Below are 22,848 nucleotides of genomic sequence, written 5' to 3'. Positions count from 1 at the left end.
GCTAACGGACATAGCTTAGGGTGCTGAGAGAAGCAGTTGGGTAGGTGCACTGCCCCGGCTTCCTCCTTGCATGGCCGTTGGGACACTCTCTGAAGCAGCAGAGAGGCAAAGCTTAGGTCTGGTGCTAGAAAGCCAGATGGGAGCTGTACAAAGCTGAGTTCTCATTCAGCTTTTTAACCACTGGTGCTGTAGACAGATCACCTCAGAAAATTCCTCTGTTTTTGTCCTGTCTATAAAGACAAGAAAAAAAATCTTACCTTTCTTAAGGAACTTAGTGATGCCTTCTGCTTGCAATAAGAAGTATATGCATCTAAGAAATTGGTTACGAGCTTGGCTCTATATTTAAAGAGTTGAAGCAAGGTCACTGTTGAGCTCTCTGCCGCTCTCCACACCTGTGTTTATTGCGCTGATAATGAGTAACAGTTGAGATAAAATGTTTTTGATGAAGCAAAACACAAATGTTTTCCTCTGTCTCTTTTTGTGAATGTTTTTGTAAGCCTAGATATAGATTACCTTCCTTTGTTGCTCTTTTTTTTGGTGTGTAAGGGAGGAAAAAAGATTCATTACTTGGTATGGGCAATCTGCAAAATCAAGACCAAGGCCTGTATTCTGATTTTAGAGAGATAACAGTAAATATCAAGTAACTGCAAGAATTGAAAAATAATTTCACATTAATGATAATATTTTGGCTGAGATTGGAATTTAGCCTGTTAACTTTCAAATTACCAGCTTAGCATGTGCATATTTACCTCAATTAGGAGCTTCAAATCATTCCTTCCATTAAGCTTAATGCAAGGTCTGGGTTCTATCTGCAGCAGAAGCTTTTCCCAGCCCTTTAGAAACCATACTGCAATCACTACATGGCTGCCCTTGGCAAATGTCTGACTCTATTGTCAATTGCTAGGAACGGTCAGCAGTGCAATGAACATTATCTGTGTTACCTGTGTCACGTGGGCCAAAATGCCCCAGCAGCAGCCAAGGGCTAAAGCTCTCCTGTTGAAGGAAGGAAGCTAACTGCCCTCTGTTTGGCACAGTATCAATTTTGTACAGGTTTTTGACAGACTGTAAGTGTGTTTTAACACTTCGGATCTCCCTCCTAAAAGGAGACATAATGGAATCAGTTTACTGCAGAACAAGAAAGAGTGGGACAGATAGTAGCAAGATGGGAAGAATAACAGGTTGGAAAAACAGACTATTCAGGATAAAGTGAATCCCAGTCAGGAAAAGAGACAGACGTATCCATCCAAACTGTGGGAATTTTATGTGGTATGCAGGATGTGTTGGAGGATTTGGGAAGGTTGCTTGAGGAGCTCATCCACCAGCATTATGAGACAGGAAAGCCCTTAACAAACCCTGGCCTGATAAATGTCAAATAGTCCCGATGAATTCCATACCATAATGCAAAGTGACATAGTGGGGTACCTAGCAGATTACGCTGGAGGAATGAGAAAAACAGTTTGCTACTGGTCTTTTGACATTCCTGAAAATCTCCAGATACTCGGTAGAGGTGTTTCTTAGAATGAAGACAGTAATTAGCTGATTTGGGGACATTTTAGCTGGAGTTTTGTTAGCCATTTGGCAGCTCCCACAGGGGAAGCACCCCAGCCATGAAAGCAGGTAGCAGTACCCCATCTGGACAATGCCAATGTACTGTTGCCTTCCCTTAGGGTTGGGCATTCCTACTCCTTTCAAATGCAAAGCCCAAAGGTGAATTAATACAATAGTAGGTTTTCATCCTCCTTATAAAAGATTTGCTCAGCCTGAATCACTCGCACAGTGCACCGGGTCCCTGTAAGTCTCGTGGTTGCTTCTCCTTTTTGCCCACCTCTGCCCTGGTCTCAGCACTTCAAGTGGTGTCACCTCTTACTAGAGGAGGTAAAACTGAGTGCTGTGCAAAATAATAAGCCACATTGTAAGATGCTGTGCTTGGTGAAGCAGATGCTGAGGAGGAGATGTGAATAAGGAACTGGTTTGGGTGAAGTGACCGTAGATTTTTTCCATATCTTCTGTAATAGAAAGCTTTGAGACAGGTGCTGACAAAAAATGTCCTATTGCTGAGGCCTTCCCCTTGGCTGGCAGTCTTGTGTAAGCTGGAGCTAGCCCAGAGTATCAGGTTGCTTTATGCCATGAAAAGCTAGAACTCTGATCTGGAAAGAATTGGAACTGCTTGTGGAACGTTGTCAGACACATGATCGGATAGCGATTGCTACGGAGAGGATGACCAGGTCTCAGATACCCGAGATCAGTATGAGAAAACAAAGTTTGTAGCCATGGCAGCGACTGTTGTCTCTTAAATGTTACCCTTTACAGGGCTTGGCATCCTTAGGTGCAACGGAGGCTGTTAGTCCTTCTTGTGGTGAGTGAACAGGGCCAAAGGCGCTGAATACCTTGCACAAATCAGGGAATGGCTGCTTCTCTTGCTGCCTTTGGGCATATGCGACTGCGCGTACATTTGCGGACACGAGCCTCATGCGCATGCTCTGTTGCCTTCTGCCACCGTGATTTCAGTGTTACGATAATTCCTGGTATGAGCAAGAAGGACACAGAAAAGTTGCCTGTCAGTTATAAGAAACAACTTATAGGCTGTTGGATTCTTGTTATCTTCAGCTGCTTCCAATAAGCTTTGAAAATTAGAACTAATGACTGAGATAGGTCACTAAGAACATAACGTTTTATATTTAGAAGGTTTATCCTTCCCCAGTTGCTAAAACATTGTAGTTTCAGAGGTAGTCAGGCTGTGAAACTTCATCTGAGCAGTGACTGTAACCGTGCAATCAACCGATCTCATTTCAGAATGGGCTTCTAATATTTAAACTATCCAAAATCTTTCTACACCTAAGACACCTCTTTAAAACCTTGTTGCGTAAGTTCCAGTGGATTGCTTCACTTTTAGATTAGTGCATTTCAGTAGGTTGTTTTCTCAAGGTCTGAAATGAGTATGCTTTAATGCAAGTCTAGAAAGAACTTATTATCAGCTGAGGACTTCCTAGCTCATGCTTTGGCATCTGAATGCACATGGGTATGCCTACCTATGTTATATGTGCATGTGTCTTTCAATGGAGAAATGTAGGGAAGCAAACAGAGTTTGTTGCTGCCATTCTAGGACAGTTTTTCAATTTTTTTCCTAGCATGCCAGATAGATTCTAAAAAGTGTAATCACAAATGCTTAGGGATCTATTGAAACACCATGAACAGAAATGTACCTATTGATTTTGGTCTTTGGGTTGTGGCTCAGACCTGAAAAGGGGTCCTTAATTGCCTGTACTTCAAAAGAAATCTTATTTTCTGATAGAGTTTTACTTAAGGAGAAAACCCATCAGATATTGAGACAGAGAGCCTGGTGTGATTTGAGCATCAAAATGTTCTAAATCTCTCAGTTTAAACTCTGAGAATCTGAGTGTTATCTTTCCATTTCTGAATCACTGATTTGGGCTTTAGCTGTGCAGTTTACATCCAATAACTGTTTTGAGCGACTTTTGGAGAGTGACATACTCAGATGCTCTGTCCATCTGCAAGAGCTCAAAAGGAGAAGATTTCAAAGGGAACAGAAAGGTGAGTGTGGTTTTAGACAATTGAAATATAAAGCTAATTCCTTGTTTGTGACAGGACAGAAAGACAGGTGGAAAGTTGTACTTGATTTTTTTGGGAGACTAGGAAGTACGTTAACCACTGGTATCCTAACCTATACTGTAAATTGTTCTAAATGCATGAATGAGAGGCAGTTTTTAAAATAGTGGGGGTTTGTGATTACTCTATGGTTGCTGAGTCTGTAAACAGCAAAACAATTTGATTTGCTTGGCTCTGCTGTACCTAGCTGAGAATAGGTTGGAAATTTTCTTTCCAAACATCTTTTGTCAGAAAACTGAATTTTCTACTAGATAATTATTCTGTGAAAAAGTAGTAGTTTTTCTTAGTAATTGAAAATATTGTAAAAATGGAAATATTTGCTGTCCAGGGAAAAGTATTTTCCAAAGAATTACACTATTAGTACCATTAGCTAATAGCTATGAGCTGCCAACTTTATTAACTGCATACACACATATATATTATTTTTAGATGAGGTTGCATATGCTAAGAAATTGCCTGTGAGCTAATGGCAATTGAATTCCATTGTTATTGCTTTAGGGTTTTATACATACTGACTGGGGCAGAACTCCAACTTTCCCTGCACATTCTAGGTTTACAGGCTTAGCTACTTGCTGCTGCAAGAGAGCTACTATTTATAACTTTAAAATGGTACCAAAGAAGTTGTAGCTACTTGACATAAAGGGCTGACATATATAGGCTATCTGATGATGCAAATATCATTAAAATATTTCTCAGATTCCCTTTTTCTGTGAAGCTTTTTTTGTCTTGTGCTGAAGTAAAGAATATGCCTGAAGGCATTCTGCATCGTGGCTCTGGCTAGTTTGAAAGAAATGTTTCATCCTCCATCCACACAGATTGGATCTGCTGGATGACTTGGTAGCTCAATACTAATGCCCATTGAATTGCAGCCTACTGTGAGAAACGTTTAAGTGTGAACATGCTGGTTATAAATTTCTGCCCATGAAAGCGCAGAAACTTGGCAGTTTGTCTAAGGGCGTAAGTGCATGCATTTCTGTCTCTATGCCCTCAAAGACCGTTCTCTTCTCCCTCTGCCTCCGTGTTTCCCGCGAAAGAGACAATCTGTGCTTACTTTCACATCGTCATCGTCCAAGCAACTCGGGAAGCATCTGGTACTAACCCCTCCTCGCCTAGTTCTGTCTCTCGCCTATTCCTTCCCGACCCACGGCTCCCACTTCTTCCTTCACCCACACCGGCGCTGCCGCCCTCTTCGTGCCGTCTCGTTCCCGCGGCCCCGCCCGCAGCCCATCCCACCCGGCCCTAAAGTCCCTGGGCAGCTGTGAACGAGCCCGTGGCGCCGCCCCTTCTCCCTGCTTGTTCCACCATTGCCTCCCGAAATTCCATCTCCCCCTCCGAAGGAGTGTACGCCGAGCGGAGCAGATCGAGCAGCCGAAGTATCCGCGCTGCTTCTGGGCGGCGGCGCCGCGCCCCGCCGAGCTCCTGCGCCCCAGGAGAACAGGCCGTGCGCGGCGGCGCCGGGGGCCAGGCTTAGGGCCGGGCTAGGGGCCACCGGGAGGCACAGGGAGCTCTCAAAGAGGAGAGGGGGCGGCGAGCGGGGAGACGATCAGGCTTCCGCCGCTAGCCGCTCCCGAACCCCTGCGTCCCTGCCTGCGCAGCCTGCGGTCCGCGGACACCATGGCCGGCGAGATCGAGGATCTGAACAGCCGGGAGGCGCAGACTGTCTGCGACGGCCTGGGACGCTATGAGGAGACCCTGCGGGGCGCCGTCCGGGACATCCATGTGGACATCCAGCTGTTCAAGCAGGGAGTAGGCCGGCAGGTGGAGGAGGTGCTGCGCCTCGCCAGCCCCCTGGCACACGCTGTCTCTGAGCTGCAGCAGGAGAACCTGCGCCTGCGGGTACAGCTGGAGCGCCTGTCTCGGCAGGTGGAGGCCCTGGGCCGATCGGCGGGGCTGCCGCAGGACTGGGTGAATGAGGCGGCGGAGAGCCTTCAGGCCGTGGGGCCCGGCTCGCCGGGGCAAGATTCGGCCGACGGCGCATTCTCCAGTCGTGCCAAGCTAGCGGTCGCTGGCCGGAGCCAAGTAAGCGGCCTGGGAGTCGGCAGGAGGGAGGGCCAAGGGCATGCATGAACGGACGCTTCACGGCTGTTTGCCAGACTGCGTTGGCACGGGGTAATGTTTAAGGACACGGGGTTCTTCTTTTGCGGCGCGGGGTCAGTGATACCTAAACTTGCACAAACGTAGTCATTCATTCCTCTCCGTGATAAAACTTCCTGCAGTGTAACAGAGCATTGTAACTTGGCGCATAGAAACCCCAATTAGTGGAAAGCTCATCTTAGATGTTTTGTGTATTCCCTTTTCTGTGTCTGTCTCTGCTAGAAGAGTTGAGAGCTCCTGTGCTATCCCTGATGCCAGGAGATCGCTACCAGACAATACACTGTGATTTGGTCACGTAAAACTGCAGTACCAGAGACTTGGCTTTCACAGATGAGCCTGTTTCACATCCTCTTGGTTTAGCGTGTCTTGAAGGGTTTTTTGAGACTGTTGAAGCTTAAAAAACTGGTCTGTGGTCTGTCCAGGCTTGGGGTTAAAAAATAAAAGCTTGGAAATTAAATTCACTCGAATTGGTGGGAATGAGTAGAGTCTGTATTGCATTCCAGTCTTCTTCATTCCTACTGACCTGTGAATGGGAGCACTGGGCTTCCGACCTCTGGGCAAATGAAAAGGTAAAGCTGCTGTTTGATACATTGTAGCAACTGCCAACTTTTCCCCCATGTGAGAACGGTAAGCAGCATCTGTACAATTTCCAGACTGCTTTCTTTTTGTTCTGCGGAGCTATCCACACTTGCCTGTATTGCAAAGAATAGAAGTAAGCTGAGTGATACGGAAGGGACAAGGGATTGTGGTCACTCATTCCATTTCACCCGCTCCATCACCACTGTCTACATTGTGGTGTGTACTTCACAGTCTATGAAGAGTCTTGCATCAATGTTATGGCAATATCCAGCTTTAGGTATCAGTCCGCTTTAAAGCACAGTGTGAGCTTTTGTTTGGATGAGAACTTTCCTCCTTTGCTTTGAGGGTTCAGGGAAGATCACTTAAGTGCTGCTCGTTCTTCAGCACCCTCCCAACAATTTAGGTTGGAGAAGTTCCCAAGTTAGCAGAGCTGACCAAAAAAGGTATTTCAGTACTGAGAACTATGGGAGGTACAGCTACAGCTATACACACCAAATTTGTGAAAACATGAATTTGTGGGTCAGGTTCTGATGTGGCTGCCCACAAATGGTGAAAGAGCAAGCCTTGGTTGCTGTGCCGGTCACCCAGATTCTCTGTAATGAACACAGTTCCTTCAGTTGATTCCAGTTTCTTGTGATACGACTGAAGCATTTGAAACAGAATACCATAAATGGTACTGCATATGTTTTCACGAGTACCTATGAGAAAACTGGTGACACTTCTAGTCTTAGTAAATACTTCTCTAAGTGTGAAATATGAGAAGCAAATAATAGTGACCTGGAAATAGCAAATCAAGATGTGCTCTTTTGCTCCTTAAAAGATTTATTGGTTGAGTTCCTTTTTATTGTGTGGTCGATGCAGCATTAATTGGATACCAGAGATTCTGAGCATCTTTGGTATCTGAACCATTATTTTCTAATATTGCTAGATTATATTTCATTGGGGAAAAAAAATGAATCCAAAGAGTTCCAAGCACAGTTCAGAAGTAAGGACACAAATCTCCATTTATTTCTAATCTGGGCAATTTCTGCTATGATGTCCTTGAAAGCTGGTATACAGCAGTCTAAATGCTCATTTAGGTGAAATTTTAAATAGCCATTAGCCATTCTGATTCAGAGGCGAGTCTTTCTGTTAGTTTGATACTAGACTTCAACTTGGCCCTCTTAACCAGGCCAGAATCTTGAGAACTGCTTTCACAAAAGTGGAAAATAGGGGATATTTGATGAATTAGTTTCAATGATCTGGATCCTGGAGCCATACCTGCGCTACTGAGCATTTACAAAGGAAGAGTTTTGATCTTTTTTTGTTGATCTGATTTTACATTTTGGCAGGAGCTTTATAAGTTATGATATTTCCGTAGTTTTTGTGATTGAGCATGATGCCTTTGCTAAGAGAGAGGACTAAAAGTACCTTAAGGGTGTTCTGTTTTAAAACTCTCAGAAGAGTTTCTGTGTAACTTGGACAGATGGCTGCAGAGAATCTGTCTGCAGTGGTCAAAGCTGCAGAGCGATAAACAGCTGGCTATAACCACCTATGAAGGTCTAAACAAGTATTACCCATTGGCTCCCTGGTGACCTGGTGGCACCCAGCAGTTAGTGTGGGAGTAACACAGGACATGTTACTGCATAGGACATGACTTGGATGTACATAATGACCTACATATTTCCAGCAAAGATGGACTGAGAGAGCTGGGGTTGTTCAGCCTGGAGAAGAGAAGGCTTCAGGAAGACTTCGTTGCAGCCTTCAAATACTTTAGGGGGCTTACAAAAAAGAGGGTGAGGGACTTGTTTTGGTACAGGCAGATAGCAATAGGACAAGGGGCAATGGTTTTAAACTGAAAGAGTACGCATTTAGATTAGATGTTGGGAAGAAACTGTTCGTTCAGAGGGTAGTGAAGCACAGGTTGCCCAGGGAAATTGTGGATGTCCCATCCCTGTCAGTGTTTAAGGCCAGGTTGGATGGGCTCCTGAGCAACCTGGTCTAATGCATGAAATCCCTGCACATGGCAAGGGGTTGAAACAAGATGATCTTTACTATCCCTTCTGACCCAAACCATTCTATGGTTCTATAATGACGGGGAGATTATGTGATCTGGCAATTGCCTGGCATTACATACTCTGTTTCTAAACTATTTCAACTCCTGTGTTTGATAAAGGAAGCCTCTTGGTTTAACTTCTTTATTATTTCTTATACTCCCTGCAAGTATCCTTTCAGAATGGTGACATTTCAAGGTTGCCTTGATCCTTATCTAGATTATTTTTGTTGTTTGTTTTGTTTTAATTCACTGTGACATAGTCACAGGCACCTGCTGGAGCTGCTGAGGGAGAATTGTTGCCTCCTATCCATTTATATCCAGGCTTGCTTCAAAAAAGGTTCTATTGTTTTTCTTTAGTGCAACAGCTTTTCTAGTGCTCTTATATGGTGTTCAAGGCATTTTCTTCACGTTGCAGCATCGGTTACAGACAGAGAACACTTGTATTGTCTGGTGGACAATGGCTTTCTAGTAGTAGAATTAAGGGGTAAATGTGGTGCACTTCTTGCTGGTGTCTAGCAGGCTCATTTGCATTTCCTTAAAATTTCATTGTTCCCAGTATCGGATGTATCAGTTTTCTCTATATATGCAAGGAACAGAGTGTGGAGTCTTGCCTTTGTGGCAGTCAGTGGCAATATTACTGTTTAGCAAAGTGAAGCATCAATTTCACCTGTCATGTAAGAAGAAGGGGATGTACTTCTCCTAGATAAACAGCATTTCTAGAGCCAGTGATTTGTACTGTGACCCTTGTGGTAGCTGGTGGCTTTATGAAAGAGACTGAATCACTGAAATCTCTCATTTGAGAGAGAGTAATATCATTTGTGTCTGTCATTCTTCTAGAATTCGACCTTGTTGCAGACAAAATCTTGAAGACGTAACAGGCATGCACCTTAGAGGTTTAGCAAGGAGATAACAATTATATTTCTTTTGTTTTCAATCTTGTGATGTGGTGCTTACCTTTTCTGCATGCGTTGAATTTTCACGACTGGTTTGCAATAATTGCAGCTTCCGGTTATGAATTTCCAAAGTGTAACTTCTTTGCAGCAAAGAAGGAATTCCAGCAGCCCTGCAATTATGAAAAAGTGTTATCACCATCCATTACATGAAGACCTCTGAGCTACAGAGAGATTAGTTCTACAAGCAAGCTTGGATAAGGCATCCAAAATATTAGTGTTAACTTTCTTTTCTTCAGCTTCACCCGTTCTTCATTATGTTGTTATCACAAGAGTTGTACAAATGAGTACTTCTTATTATGAAGTACAGATATATGTAGTTATCCCTCTGCTATTTATAATCCAAGTGGTATTGCTAAACACATGGGTTTGTCAGAAGCTTGGCATCTCCAAAGTGGATTTTGAAAGTACTTCAGCCTGACACCACTAAATGCACAACAGAATCTGATCCCACTGTTCTGTCAGCACATGGGCCTTCTTCCCCATCCTCCAGCCTGGTATCAGTTTCTTCTTTGGCACTGTTAGCCAAACTGTAGCAGTCAGGTTTGCATGAAATAAGGTAATGCAGCACTTGTCATTGCATTAGAAAGCCAGCTCAATGTTCAGAATGCTACATGACCTTTGCAATGCCCATGTCATTTGACAGTTTTACTCACCCACACCTCCCAGCTTATAAAAGTAGATCGATGTTTACAGCCTGTACAGGCATTCTTCACATTAAGGTCATAATGGCTAAACAGTACTAACTGTATATCAGTTAGATGTTAGGATGTTAGGGTATATTCTAGGGAGCTGATTTAGCTATGCTTTACATTTCGGTTCTGGATATGGGCAATAATTGTTGACTGGGATCTCAATTGCACTAAATGCAGCAATAAAAGTTCTGAACCCCTGGTTCTGCGTGGTTTCTATAATTAGTATTTGTTGTAATTCTCTCAATCCTGGCAGCTAGTGATAACTGAATGTATTCACACACAGTACCATTTTCTTGATAAATACAGAAATTTCCAAATAATTGCTTTGTTTTGTTTTTTCCCAGAAGTTAAAACATCTGGATGCAACTATGCAATCAATGAAACTTTTGTGAACTATGTGTTGGGGAATTTCTCTCTACTACTTGAAGCTGCTGCTTCTTGGAAACTTAACTGCAGTAATCATATATCTGTGAAGCAGTTTCTTCTTCCTTTAGTTATGCAGCCAAAAATCACATAGTTTCTTATGGTTTAACATGCTGCTTTATCCCCTCAAAAAACCCAGTCAAACAAACAAAACCCAAAAAAACAAAACCCCAGCCTTCCACTAAACCCATGAAAAAATTCCTGACTGATTTTTCTGGAATTATATTGACAGATATTATGAGGAGAATTTATGCTTTTCCCAGAAGAAAGCTACCCTTACAGAAGTTACAGATTATAATATAATATGTAATGTTTTAGGATTGCATTTACTTTGTAATGCTTCTACAATATGTTTTCATAGTGTAATTTCATTCCACAGCAAATAGAAAAAAATGCAGAGCAATATTCCATGCAATCTCAATTAATTTTTCCACTGTTACATGAAGTCTTCTGTTTATCACCACCACAGTGGATGGTGATAACTTTAATAAAAGATAACACCTCCTAGGTGCTTGGGGTCTGTTAAGGACAAGTTTGATTGATTTAAGTTATGCATTGCCAGTGCTTCGTTTGCAGGCTTGGCTCCTGGGGTAAGGTAATTGTTCCCTTCTTATTTTGAGGGCACTTGCAGGAGGAAGACCTGTTCTTGGCAGGTGTTTCTGGATATTCTTCTCACTTTCGCTGCTGTTTGAAATTTAGTTGTCATGTCTGTTGTCTGTTCTGACAGAGCGTAGACCTGGATGACCACCAGAAACCTGAGTTTAGAAGAGTTTTTAGTTCTTCCATCATTGAAAATGGGCATCAATCTTCATCATCAGGTAGGAACAGGGCATGAAATGAGGTAGCACTGCTTGTAAAATACCTGATCTTGTCAGTCATAGAGCAGGTCTCACATTTGGGAAGGGTTAGAATCTGCTATAGTTTCAGGATGGATATTGGCCTGTGGCACCAACACTTTATTTTATAATTAGGAATTTGACTTTTAAAATTTGGCTTTACTGTTAAGCATGTACCTGTGGTGTTTCATAAATTAGAGGCTATTCCTGCTGCATTAACTTGAGACATGAGTGATAAGGCCTGCTATGTTGGGTGACATTGTAGTCTTGCATCCCAAAACATCTTTCAAGTCACCCATCCACTTCCATCATCCTTCAGTGGAGGAAGGATTTACCATCTCCACTTTTGCAAAAGTCATACAGTGTTTCATAAAACCATGAAAAGAACAAAAATGCTGCTTCCTTAACCAGGGCAGGAGATTGGGAGTGAGGGCTGCGCAGAGGAAGAGAAGCTTACCAAATGCAAATGCTAGTATATTAATGATCTGAAGACAGTGTTCCTGCTGAGATTCATGTAGAGTAAATGTGATGGCCACTAGGATCACTTGCACTAGGGCTGTTTCTGCTACATAAATGGTCCAATGTTTCACAGGGGAGGAAGTTGAATGACTTGTAAAATAAAGTTGTTGCATGGGCATGTGTTTCTAACTTTGCTACAAGTCTGCAAACAAATTTCCTTCCTCTCTCCCGTTTTTTATTCAGGTCAGGCAAAAGTCGCCCGTGAACTGACCTGTTTTCAGATGTCAGGATCTTCTTCCCCCGAAGCCCATGCCCCTGCGGTCACCTTACAGATGCCCCACCTTCCTGTTACTGCAGTAACCAGGACATCTGAGAAGTTTTCAGGAGAGAACATCCGTCCAACAGGAACAACTAATACATCTTCTTGCCTGCTGGGACAGGGCAAGGGCACAAATGCAATGGGAGTAAAATCTTCTAACCAGACAGGTAAATGAAAAATAACTTGCTGAAGCTGCATCCCGTTTCCTTTCTTCAACTGGTGCTATGAGTATTGTCCTGTGACCTAGTGGTAATTATGAAACCTTGCTGCTATGGCTAAATCTCCTACTGTGGGACACTCCAATTTGGAATACTGTGGGTCTTAGCTGGAGCTTTCAGCCATAATGCCACATCTGTGGAGAATTTTTGTGCCTAACATAGTTGAGTTTTTAGTGAAGCATATCTTACAGCAGTTACTGAATTCAGGAAGTTACTAAATCTCTTAAACACGTCAAGCTCTTTTAATAAAATTTGTAGACATTTTTTAGTGCTTTGAGGCTGGAGGCCCTGTGAGAAGTTAGGCAGATATTTGGCTTACAGGTTCCAATAGTCATCTGGAGGAAGGAATCACGGACAGCAGTCTGACACATATACATACGTCAGTGATTGCAGAATCTTAGTTATATTGAAGCTAAGTTTAACAAAAAAATTTCACATTGAAGCCATTCATCCTTGGCTGTGATACTCACAAATTGGACTATATATATGGGTCAAAAATTATGGAAGGCTACCAGATGGGATTGCTAGCAAGAGATAGGGATTATTTGTGGATGGATTATTTCAATTTTTATCTTACTAAAGCTGAGAATGTAGCGAACATTTCCTTTGTCTTTTTTTGTGCTGATACAGTGAAGGACCGGAATTCAATAACAATGAGAACAATGGATTTATCTGCCACTGGAGGTGAGTGTTTCTATCTGCATGCCCTTATGCAACAAAAATTGAGAGTGATTCCATGCTCTTTGGGGGATTCGGATCTGAGCATGTATTGATTTGTAGGTACACGGTAATACTAATATTGCTAACAAGTCTGTATGTAGACTCATAGAATCATGAACACTTGTTCTGCTTCATCAGATTCTCAATCAGTTCAAAGTGAGGGGTACTTACTGCTATTTGCACAGTGATGTATGTGTGTACTGTTAGGCAATCTGTGCAGTGGAAACCATAGATGCCAGAAAAGTGTGGCTGGCAGACAGCTTGAGAAGTGAAGATTTCAGCTGATCAAGTGAAAACTGTGACTGTACACAAGGTAATGGCAGTTGGAAAGTGGTGTGCCCATCCATCTATATTGAAGCAAATTACTTTGAGCAAGATAGAAGTCTTAGGAGTCTCCTTTGTAATATGAATGTGGCAAAGGACAAAATGCTTTAAGGATTTCTGATTTCAGTTGAAATAGATGAGTTGAGCTCTCTCCAAAAGTACCTCTGATTGCTGTCACCAAGTTGTTACTGTCTGCACAACGTACTGGCATTTCATGGTGGTCACAAGTGTCAGTGTATTTAGCAAAATACGTAGCCCTCCCAGAATAAGGATCACACTCCTCCTCATCTGAAAACATCTAAGATTTGCATAGATATCTGGCAATTGTTAGTGGTCACAAATTTGTCACACCTGTGTGTTGGCATCTACCAGTGTGTTTTACATGACAAGTGTAGTTGATCTGGATAACTTCTAGAAGAAGAGGGGAGAATTCTGCATTTTCAGAGGGTGATTTAGACAGTGATCAGGTTGGATTGCTTCTAAGATGCCAGTCCTTCGTGTACAGAAGGAGCATTCAAGAAATTAGTTGCTGGTTTATGCAGCAAGTTTTGGCTTTAGAATGTTAAAACTGGATGAGATGCTCCACTATTTTGCAGTTATAGAGCATAGCTGGAGTCCAGAACTGAGCCCCAAGAGGCAAAGCACGAAAGATAGAACCTCAGGGGTGGAGGGAAGAAGCTGCAGAATTGGTTTTAAGCAACATTTGCAACTTCAAATCTCTTCTACTTTACAAACTAAAATGTCTTCCTGGTAGAAATTAGATAATTTAAATTATGCATTCAATTACATTAAACTCCCCAGGGCTTGTCTGCTAGAATGACTTTTGCGAGCACCACTTTTTCCTTTAACTGAAATGTCAGTGGCAGTGCGCCCTCCTCTGAGATTTGCATAAGGGCCTGAAGTGACCTGAACTTCCAAGTGCAGTTTATCAAAGACATCCTCTCAGAGTCCTTTCTGGTACACTTACACTCTCTTCACTGCTACCCAACAATTTTACAGAGGAATCATACCACTGGGGAAAATCTTTCCCCAGCTTGTTAGCTCATATGGAAGTTGGAGGCCTGCAGCTTTACAGTGTGGTGACTAAAAATCAATGTGTGTCTATCCATCAGGAAAGCATTTGAGGAAAGTTTCTGCACTAATGCATCTTTTCTGTTTTTATATAGAGAATGCTACTTCTGTCACCAAGTCTGTCTCAACTGTGAACTACGGGCTGCGTAGTGGAGCCAAAACTGGTGAAAGGTATGCATTTTTCATGACATTTTGTTAGGCCATTGTGGTCAATATAGAATCAAGGGACAGATATTCTGCTGACTTGGAAAACAAGTGGGTCCAAGATGCTGTATTTTAGGCATTGGATGTCTAATTATATATTAATCAATTTGCCCCATAATCTCTTACATTAACATAGTTAGTTCATTTAATGTATGTACTATATCCATCAACATGTAAATAGGCATATTCCTCTTAACCACACTTCTACTTCTAGGGAATAACCAATCAATAACTACTGGAATAATCATACTGTCTGTACTAAAACCATCCCTAGTGATGTACTGTACATAGTAATTTTTATTCAATACAGTGGTGCTTATATACATATCCTGAATGTTCTCAGGTGAAACATACCAGGTTATTTATTGATTGTACTTCCCATGGGAAATCAGCAACATGCTGTACATACCATGCTATATGTCTAGTTTGAGGACCATTCATTCCCTCTATACCCCCTGCATGACTTGCTCTTTTGTTCCTCTGATTCCTATATCAGGGCCATATCCTGGTTAATCCTCGCACCTTTATTTTCACGAGACATCTAATAGGCTGTACGTCGACATCACACCTGTGATTACAGCTTTGGATAGCCTTAGCATATTTGGCTCTTTTTTGGAGAGAGGTTTCTTTATGCTGCCCCACCAGTGCACTGAAGAACAAATGAGTCACTGGTGCTGTATTTTAAGCCCATTAAAGGCTGTGAGGCTTCCTCTGGGCTAGGTGAAAACAGACGAGAAAGGACAAAATTTTATAGAGCAGTTTCAAGTACACCTAACCGTGAATTTCCACATTGCTTTAGTCTTAATCAGTAAGATTTTCAGTGCCAGATAGTGGTGGATTTTTGTTAGGAGGAGGAAGTTGTCAGGTCCCTTGAAATCAGTTTTTAAAATAGTTCTCTGTGTTGAAATTGGTAGTTTGGGCTTCTTTTTGGAAACCAGCATATGATTGCCATCCAATATCCTTAGTTTGTCTAGCCTAGAGTTTAATTTGTAGATACATGCCTTGCTGAGGACTACTATACATTCTTTAACTCAGAATTGCAGTTGCTTAGTAGAGGATTACATGGTATCACAGTTATTCCTGGCATATCCAGACATCCTCAGCATGCAAAATATCCATCAAGAAAAAAATGGGAGAAAGTTTAAATCTCTTAAACTAGGCTTGTATCTGCCTTGAAAACAATTCCAAAGTAGGTATTACATTTCTTCTGAGGTGGTTCCAATATCAGCACTTAGGTATTTGAGTCACGATGCGCTGACCACCCTAGTGAACTTGGTGTCATACTTGACCTCCATCTGTAACCCATTAATGTGTGACACTGATGTCATTGTTCTTTACCTGTTACCCCATCTCTGTGATAGGGAATATTTCCAAATGCAATGTTTGGCTTACTTCATTAATGCTGATGAAGCAATATGTGGCTCAAACAAACAAAAATTAGAATATAATCCTATATTTCTCAATCAAATTAGCAGCTTGCAGTTAGTAAAGCAATGCTGACAGAAGCTCAGAATTCTGTGTACTATAAGTAAAAATTTCAAAAGTACTTCCTGAATTACTCTTCAAGTTTCATTTTTAAAACATCACAGCCTCCAGGAACTCTGGAGTTGGAAATCGAAGGGATTTAGTGCTCCTGTGTGGCCTCAACTCTTTTTTTGGTCTTCTTTTTTTTCTTGAAGGTTTTTACTTGTTGTTCTGCTCAGTGCTACAAAGTGCTTGTGCCTTATCAAGCTACATCTTATTTGTAACAGTACCTTAGGGGCTTCTACACTTAAGTGCTGTCTTGTGTCAATATGAAGTTTACTTTTATTAAAATTGCTTTTGACTCATGAGGTCCGCTCGAAATTGATCTTTTGAGAGGTTTAGAGACAACAGTTGAACCTTTATGCTGACACTTGTCACTGCAGAGAGTTACTCTTTTGTTTAGCGCATACTTGTCATGTTATGTTTCTCCAGTGCCGTTGACAGTTACTGTGATGTGACCCCCAGCTCTCACTCACCTCCTCCTACTGTACATCGCCAAGTTGAAAGGAGGCGAGAATTGGTGCGGTCTCAGACTCTCCCACGGACTGCAGGAACGCAGGCCAGAAAAGCGCTTTTTGAGAAACTCGAACGTGATGATGAAAAGTACGTCACAGTCATTGTCTCCAGAATGGTTTGTTAATTGGAAAATAATTTGTCAGTTATTACCAGCAGAGTACAGCTGGGTGGGAGAACTCTCTCAGTGCTGGATTTGGAGCTAAGGGACAATATGAGGTCACTTAAAGTTTCACTGACTTTACAGATCAAGCCTTGGAAATTCACAGATACAGATTTCTCTGACTTTGGGGATGTTCAGCTGAAGCAGCAGGTGCTTTTTATCAGGAAAGAGTTCTGTGAAAGCTGCCTTCTCCATCATTATAGGAGACTGCAAATAGAGTGACTTTCTGTTGCTGTTCATGGAAGATCAGAAGTATGGATGCTTCTTGATGAGAGTATGATTTAAATAAAAGAGGGCTTGGAATTATGGCTTTAGTTTAATAAAAATCAGTTTTTCTTGCAGGACCAGCAACGTATTTCTCAAATATAACCTGGACAGGGGCTGACCTGGGCAAAGTTCCATAGATGTTCCTGACAAGTAGGTTTAAGTTTTTCTAGAGTTTAATTTAATCTGGTCTCTGTTACTTTTACAGAGGAAAAGGAGAATCCAGAGTTAAACTGAAGAGGTCGCTGAGTTTTGGCGTTGCCAGTGCTAGCAGCATCAAGCAAATTCTGTTAGACTGGTGTCGCTCAAAAACCATAGGATACAAGGTGAAGATATGCTAGCGCTTTCATCTCTCTCCTTTTTTTTCAGGAGAGTTTGCTAAATTCCATGCTCAAAAGGTGAATGTAAAATAGGCCAGAGAATGAGTTAACTTCCTATAGGTCATCAGTTTTTGTGTGGGTACCACAAACATGATTTGCATAGGCAGCACTTCAAGACAGTGGTTGCGTGAATTAGCTTCTGTGTGTCTGTTAAAGCAATGCATTAGTGTTTTTCTGAAAGCCTACCTTTTTGTGCTTATGGATATAAATTTCAGTATACATTCTGATTTATTTTTCTTAGTTGGAGGCTGTAATTTTTGCATTCACATTATACATGAGAAGTTCTGAATACATGGAGACTATGGTCATTTTGCTACATGCAGACCAAAGTACTCTGTTAGTATTTGTCGAATGAGTTTGTAGTAAATGATTGGGTTTGAATCACACTGTGAGTAAATTTTTATGAGGTAGCATCAGTGTAACTAAAAGAATGCAGCAATTAAGATTTTATTCATTTTACCTGGCCTTAAACTGCAGTTGTCAAAGAAATACAGATTTTTTGTGTGTGTGTAGTATGTTTTTCAATGTTACTAAATGTGCATAATTATTGCTAAACTATACGTTATAGTATAAGAAGAACTAATTAAATGTACGGTTAATTGCTTACCAGAAAACTAGGGCTTGAATTTCATATGATGGGAAAGCAGCATGAGACAAGAGCACAAATACGTTTCTTTTCACTGTGGCATTTGAAAGTATCAATAAGAATTTGTTTTAAGAATCGGGTTGTGCAGCAGGTATGATTTGGCCTGAATTTCTACCTATCTATGTATAAACAGATATTGAATTGGGCAAAGCGAGCAAGCATAGTCTTCATCTAGTGTTATTCACAGCCACAAATTAAACTGTTCTTCAATTTTAAATCCTCCATAGGATGATATGGTTATATATAAGCAGTATCCTAGTTTCCACAGATACTTAGCTGGTGCATTGATGAGATTCTTCACAGTATTTTCAGTGGGCTTTGGATCAGGGACCTTGACTATGTGTTGGCTTTGCATCTGGGTATTTCAGGCAAAAAGCTTTTATTGCTGAGTGTTCCATTTTTTTTTCCCAGAATGTCAACAATGAAATGGATATACAAAGATGGGAAGGAAAAAATAAAGCCTGTGCTCTTGCTGGTGGGAAAGAAGAATAGGAAACTGCACTGAACAGAAGCAGCTGCTCTTATTTGTTCATCTGTGCTGCATTAACATGTGTATTTTTTTCATCATGACAGCACATTGATCTTCAGAACTTCTCCTCAAGCTGGAATGATGGGATGGCATTCTGTGCTCTTGTGCATTCTTTCTTTCCTGAAGCTTTTGATTATAATAAGCTTGACCCAGCTAATCGCAAGCAGAACTTTGAGCTGGCCTTCACAACAGCTGAGTGAGTACATTAGCTCTTTGTGAAGTGCTTCCAGTTCAAGTCTAATGCACCTGAGCAGCAGTGGAGAGTTTAATTCTTTTTCTTTTTGACTCTGTATTGATGCCTTGAGAGGCTACCTAGAACAGAGGCTAGACAATGTTTAAGGAATAAAGTAGGTATTTATTAAAAAGGCCTTCAAAGGATACACCTTGGGCAGTACAAGAGCCTGGCCAAGGCTACATCCAAGATGGATGACATGTTTTCACACTTTTGTAAGTTTTGGTCCATTTACATTTTGGTCCATTACATTAATTGACCAGCTACAGCTTCAGGTTATGAAGGCACATCCTCCCAGTTTGCTCTCCTCAATTTACTGTTGTTTATACTTGTGGGGCCTGAAGTTGCAATGGTGTCCTTGGTTCTTGGGCTGGAAAAGGATTGTTTTGTCTAACTAAACTGTGAGGAGAAGTTGCTAACACTTTATGTGAAGTTCAGAGTGACTAGTGTAGTACAGAATCTGGATAATATGAAAGCTAGAACTTAAGGCATCAGTATTACTTGCTTGCATGTATCATGCCGAAAAAGATAATAAAGCTCTGCAGAGAAGATGCATAGAACATGTGGGAGACTTCACCTCTGACTGTACATTTCTTTGTTTGAAAAAGAATGAAGCTGAATTCAGTGTAAGCAGATATCAAGGCTGAGAGCTTCTCAGTATCTCAACCAGGTAACTGCATTTCTGAAGACAGAGCTAATACCCTCAGTCACATTATCCAGATTCTTTCTTATGCTGAATAGCAGGCAATTAAATGCTAACTTGTTTGTTAAAATAATTATGAATGTGAACTTGCCAGTCAGAAATAGTAACTTTTTTTAGCTGTTAGCAACATGATTCTTATGGTAAGACCTTTCCATGTGGTATGCAGCTCGGTTTGGTACACTTTTTCCAAATAATAACAGGTGGTATGAATACATGGCTAATGCGGTACCTTAAAGAACTGGATTTGCCATTGGCCATTCATAAAAAACCTTTCAAATTTCTTCACATAATGTTGTTTCTCCTCATTACAGCCTCTAGCAAAGGATTTAATTTGGAAATTACAAGTATATTTATAAGTACACATATATGTATATATAAAAAAAATTGTTGCTTGTCCATGAATTGAAGGAGATTCTGTGATACTTTTAAGTGTTTGATCTCCAGAAAACTATCTATAACTCTCAAAGGAAAGCTGCAGTGTTCTTCTACATCAGTTTATGTAAACAGTAAGTTTAGGGGAGAACAAAAGGCACCACCAACACAACACTAAGAAACATTAGGTGAGAAGTATCTACAGAAATTACTATTCATAGCTATGATTGCCTTTAAACTGATTTATTCAAGTGCCAGTAAAGGCTATTTTCTCAGTTTTTGCTGCTCACCCCAGTACTAGCTGTGCTGATAAAATTGGTTCCTGCCCTTGTGATTTTTCATCTTAAGCCTCTGCAGATCTGTTCCTTTCTGCTGGTCCAGATCACTCACATCTTGAAGACATGGGGGTGGTAGAACAAACAATTCACAGCCACATGGAACTTCATCAGCACATCTCACCTCTTTCTGAGTTTTTCCATTCTTTTGGAATTCCTTGTATATTAACCAAAACCTGAGACACGGGCAGAGTACTGCATGCTACAGATATAAGGAATGTGAATGATAGTGAAAAAAGCACCACCCCTCCAGGGCTTTAGATCAGATCCCAGTATAAACCGAGAGAGAAAGAACAGGAATATTCCATGGTCATAAAAATAACAATGTCCAGCCTGACTCTGCTCAAGTCAGTGTGAAATGAAATGCTGCTGATAAACCTCAGGATTTCTTAAATGTGTCAGTGATGCTCAAGTCAGAGCATCAAATGAATCTTGGATGCAGTTATGTAACTCTTGATTTGCTGTATCTGCTTTATTGTTAATATAGGAAAATGGCTCACTGTGACCGTCTGATAGAAGTGGAAGATATGATGGTGATGGGTCACAAGCCAGATCCCATGTGCGTCTTCACCTATGTCCAGTCCCTGTACAGTCATCTACGACGTTTTGAATAAAACTATTGACACCTCTCCAGCCAGAAGGGTCAATTACAGCATGCCAATGGGAAGAGTGACATTTTGCAAATGGAACACAGTATTATTTCTTGCTTTTTACTGTCCCTTTGCTTACATTCAGCTGTGTGGCTGGCTGGCTGACTTAAGTATTGCTGAGCAGTGCCCTGAAGTGTTGATCACATCACTATGTCAGTAATACAGAAATAGGTTTGAAAAAGACAAAAAGGCATTGGCAAAGGCAAATACTGTCGTTTTGGTGCTAGTAGTAGATTGAATTTTTATGATTTTTATGTTTAAAGATGACAGGAAGCAAATTTGTTTCTCCTATGTCTGTGAGGCTGGAGACAATATTATGCAGTGAGTCTACTATGAAGGTGTTCCATCTTAAAATGCAGGTAAAACTCCAGAAGATAGCACCTTCAGTTTCACTTCTCTGTTGAGCACAGTACAAAAGAAATAGCAGGTGGACAAGGAAAATTCTGTTTAGCAAATAATAGCCTAGAGTACTCAACCACTAGAGCAATAATGCCTCTCCTCCAACCCTACTCCTCCACTCCAGGATACGCACACAGAGATCAAACAGGCATTGTTTTGTTCTCTTAAATCATAAAGAGAGCGTAACCTCTGATCTGATGAGTATGGTGACAGATTACTGTGTTACATAATGGCCTTTATCTGTAAGGGTCAAATCTAGTGGTATTTGCTGAGAGGCTTGCTAAAGCCTCTATTGGCAGTCCTGGATTAATTTCTTGATAAGAATAGCGACAGCTGGGAGTGTGCTTTGTGTGAGATCGTGTGCTTGCATGGTTTAGGATCGCAGGAAAGGCAGGAGCTAGCAAGGTATAAAGTCCTTTGAGCAGTTGTAATAGAAACAAGACTGTAATGTGCTTTTACCTGGACTCAAGGGGAGAGCAGCTCCTCAATGTGGACAGGAGTGAACTCTTTACAACTTGCTCAGTACAGATGCTGATTCTGAGGTAGATGAACAATACACAAAAGATGTGAGAGTTCTGAAATAGTTTCAAAAGCTTTGCACTAGTTTCAGTTTTCAGTTAAATTAGCATTAAAACAACAGTACAGTTAGATTATTCCAGGTTTACTGGACTAAAAAAAACTTCTAAAATTATTTCTTCCCTAAGAACAGGCTCATAGAAAGTAAAAGCCACAAGTTCTCTGCTCATGTTGGAGAATAGTTTTTAACCTGCCCTTGTGCTTTTTGTAGATATTTAGAAAGATTAATTTGGTTCTGTATTGATGCCCATTTTTAATAAAATGTGTCAAGCATTCTTCAGATTTATTGCATCTTTTTAGAATGATGTGACAGATAACCAAGCAAAATCACTGAACACAACACAGAGCTTTTACTTAAAAGATTTTTTGTTCCAGACATCATTCTGTGTGTGGTCTGAATTTCAGTTTAAAAAGTAAGTAAGTTCAATTGCATTTGAAATACCATTTTAGTTCAGTCTCACTTTCTAGTCAAGTGTACTTAAGAAACTGTTATTGAAGCAACTGCTTTGTTAGCATGTAAGTGCCATTGCCTTCAGTTTTTTACTTTGTCTTGAATGACTCTAATTCTAAAGAGTAAGTGTGCACCTGTAGCTCTACCAAATGCACTGTAAGGATAAACACATTGTACTTATGTTTTGGAGGAGTTTGGATTAAGCATGATGAGAAATCTGTCCAAAACTGGCACACGCAATGCACCTATTTACATTCTTACAGTAGAATGCTTTTTATTGAGTAGCAGAGCCAAGTTCCATCATAACTACCACAAGAGGGTCAATACTGGGTTAATACATCGCATTCCTTCACAGTCCGAGGTCATGGATGATTTTATTGTGTGATATGAGTGCTGAAGACACAGGTAAGTGCTTGGCCAATTTAGGCCTAATAGCATATAATTATATAAAGGAAGTTTTAGACTGTAAAATTATTGCCAGTTCACCTGGGTGAATCTACATCCTTTCTGTAATTTAGCTTGTTTTTGCAGCTACCCACAAGGTATTTGTACAGGTT

General features: G+C 41.1%; 1 protein-coding gene across 1 annotated transcript; it reads left to right on the top strand.

Annotated features, from left to right (window-relative positions):
• Window positions 1-4,869: 4,869 nt before the first annotated feature.
• Window positions 4,870-22,115, top strand: SMTNL2 (smoothelin like 2). The gene is made up of 9 exons (XM_063403008.1): window positions 4,870-5,646; window positions 11,131-11,221; window positions 11,942-12,184; window positions 12,866-12,919; window positions 14,446-14,521; window positions 16,511-16,681; window positions 17,227-17,344; window positions 18,618-18,769; window positions 20,703-22,115. The coding sequence occupies exons 1-9, from the start codon at window positions 5,242-5,244 to the stop codon at window positions 20,827-20,829; spliced, it is 1,437 nt and encodes a 478-aa protein (XP_063259078.1). The 5' UTR covers window positions 4,870-5,241; the 3' UTR covers window positions 20,830-22,115.
• Window positions 22,116-22,848: the final 733 nt, after the last annotated feature.

Source organism: Prinia subflava, chromosome 8 (assembly GCF_021018805.1).
Source record: "Prinia subflava isolate CZ2003 ecotype Zambia chromosome 8, Cam_Psub_1.2, whole genome shotgun sequence".
Taxonomy (NCBI): Eukaryota; Metazoa; Chordata; class Aves; order Passeriformes; family Cisticolidae; genus Prinia; species Prinia subflava.
This window is presented reverse-complemented; position numbering and strand designations above follow the sequence as displayed.

Coding starts and splice junctions, on each gene's coding strand:
- SMTNL2 (XM_063403008.1), top strand. CDS start 5,242: ATGGCCGGCGAGATCGAGGATCTGAACAGCCGGGAGGCGCAGACTGTC. Junction 12,185..12,865: donor AAAATCTTCTAACCAGACAG/GTAAATGAAAAA, acceptor GTGCTGATACAG/TGAAGGACCGGAATTCAATA. Junction 17,345..18,617: donor CAAAAACCATAGGATACAAG/GTGAAGATATGC, acceptor TCATCATGACAG/CACATTGATCTTCAGAACTT.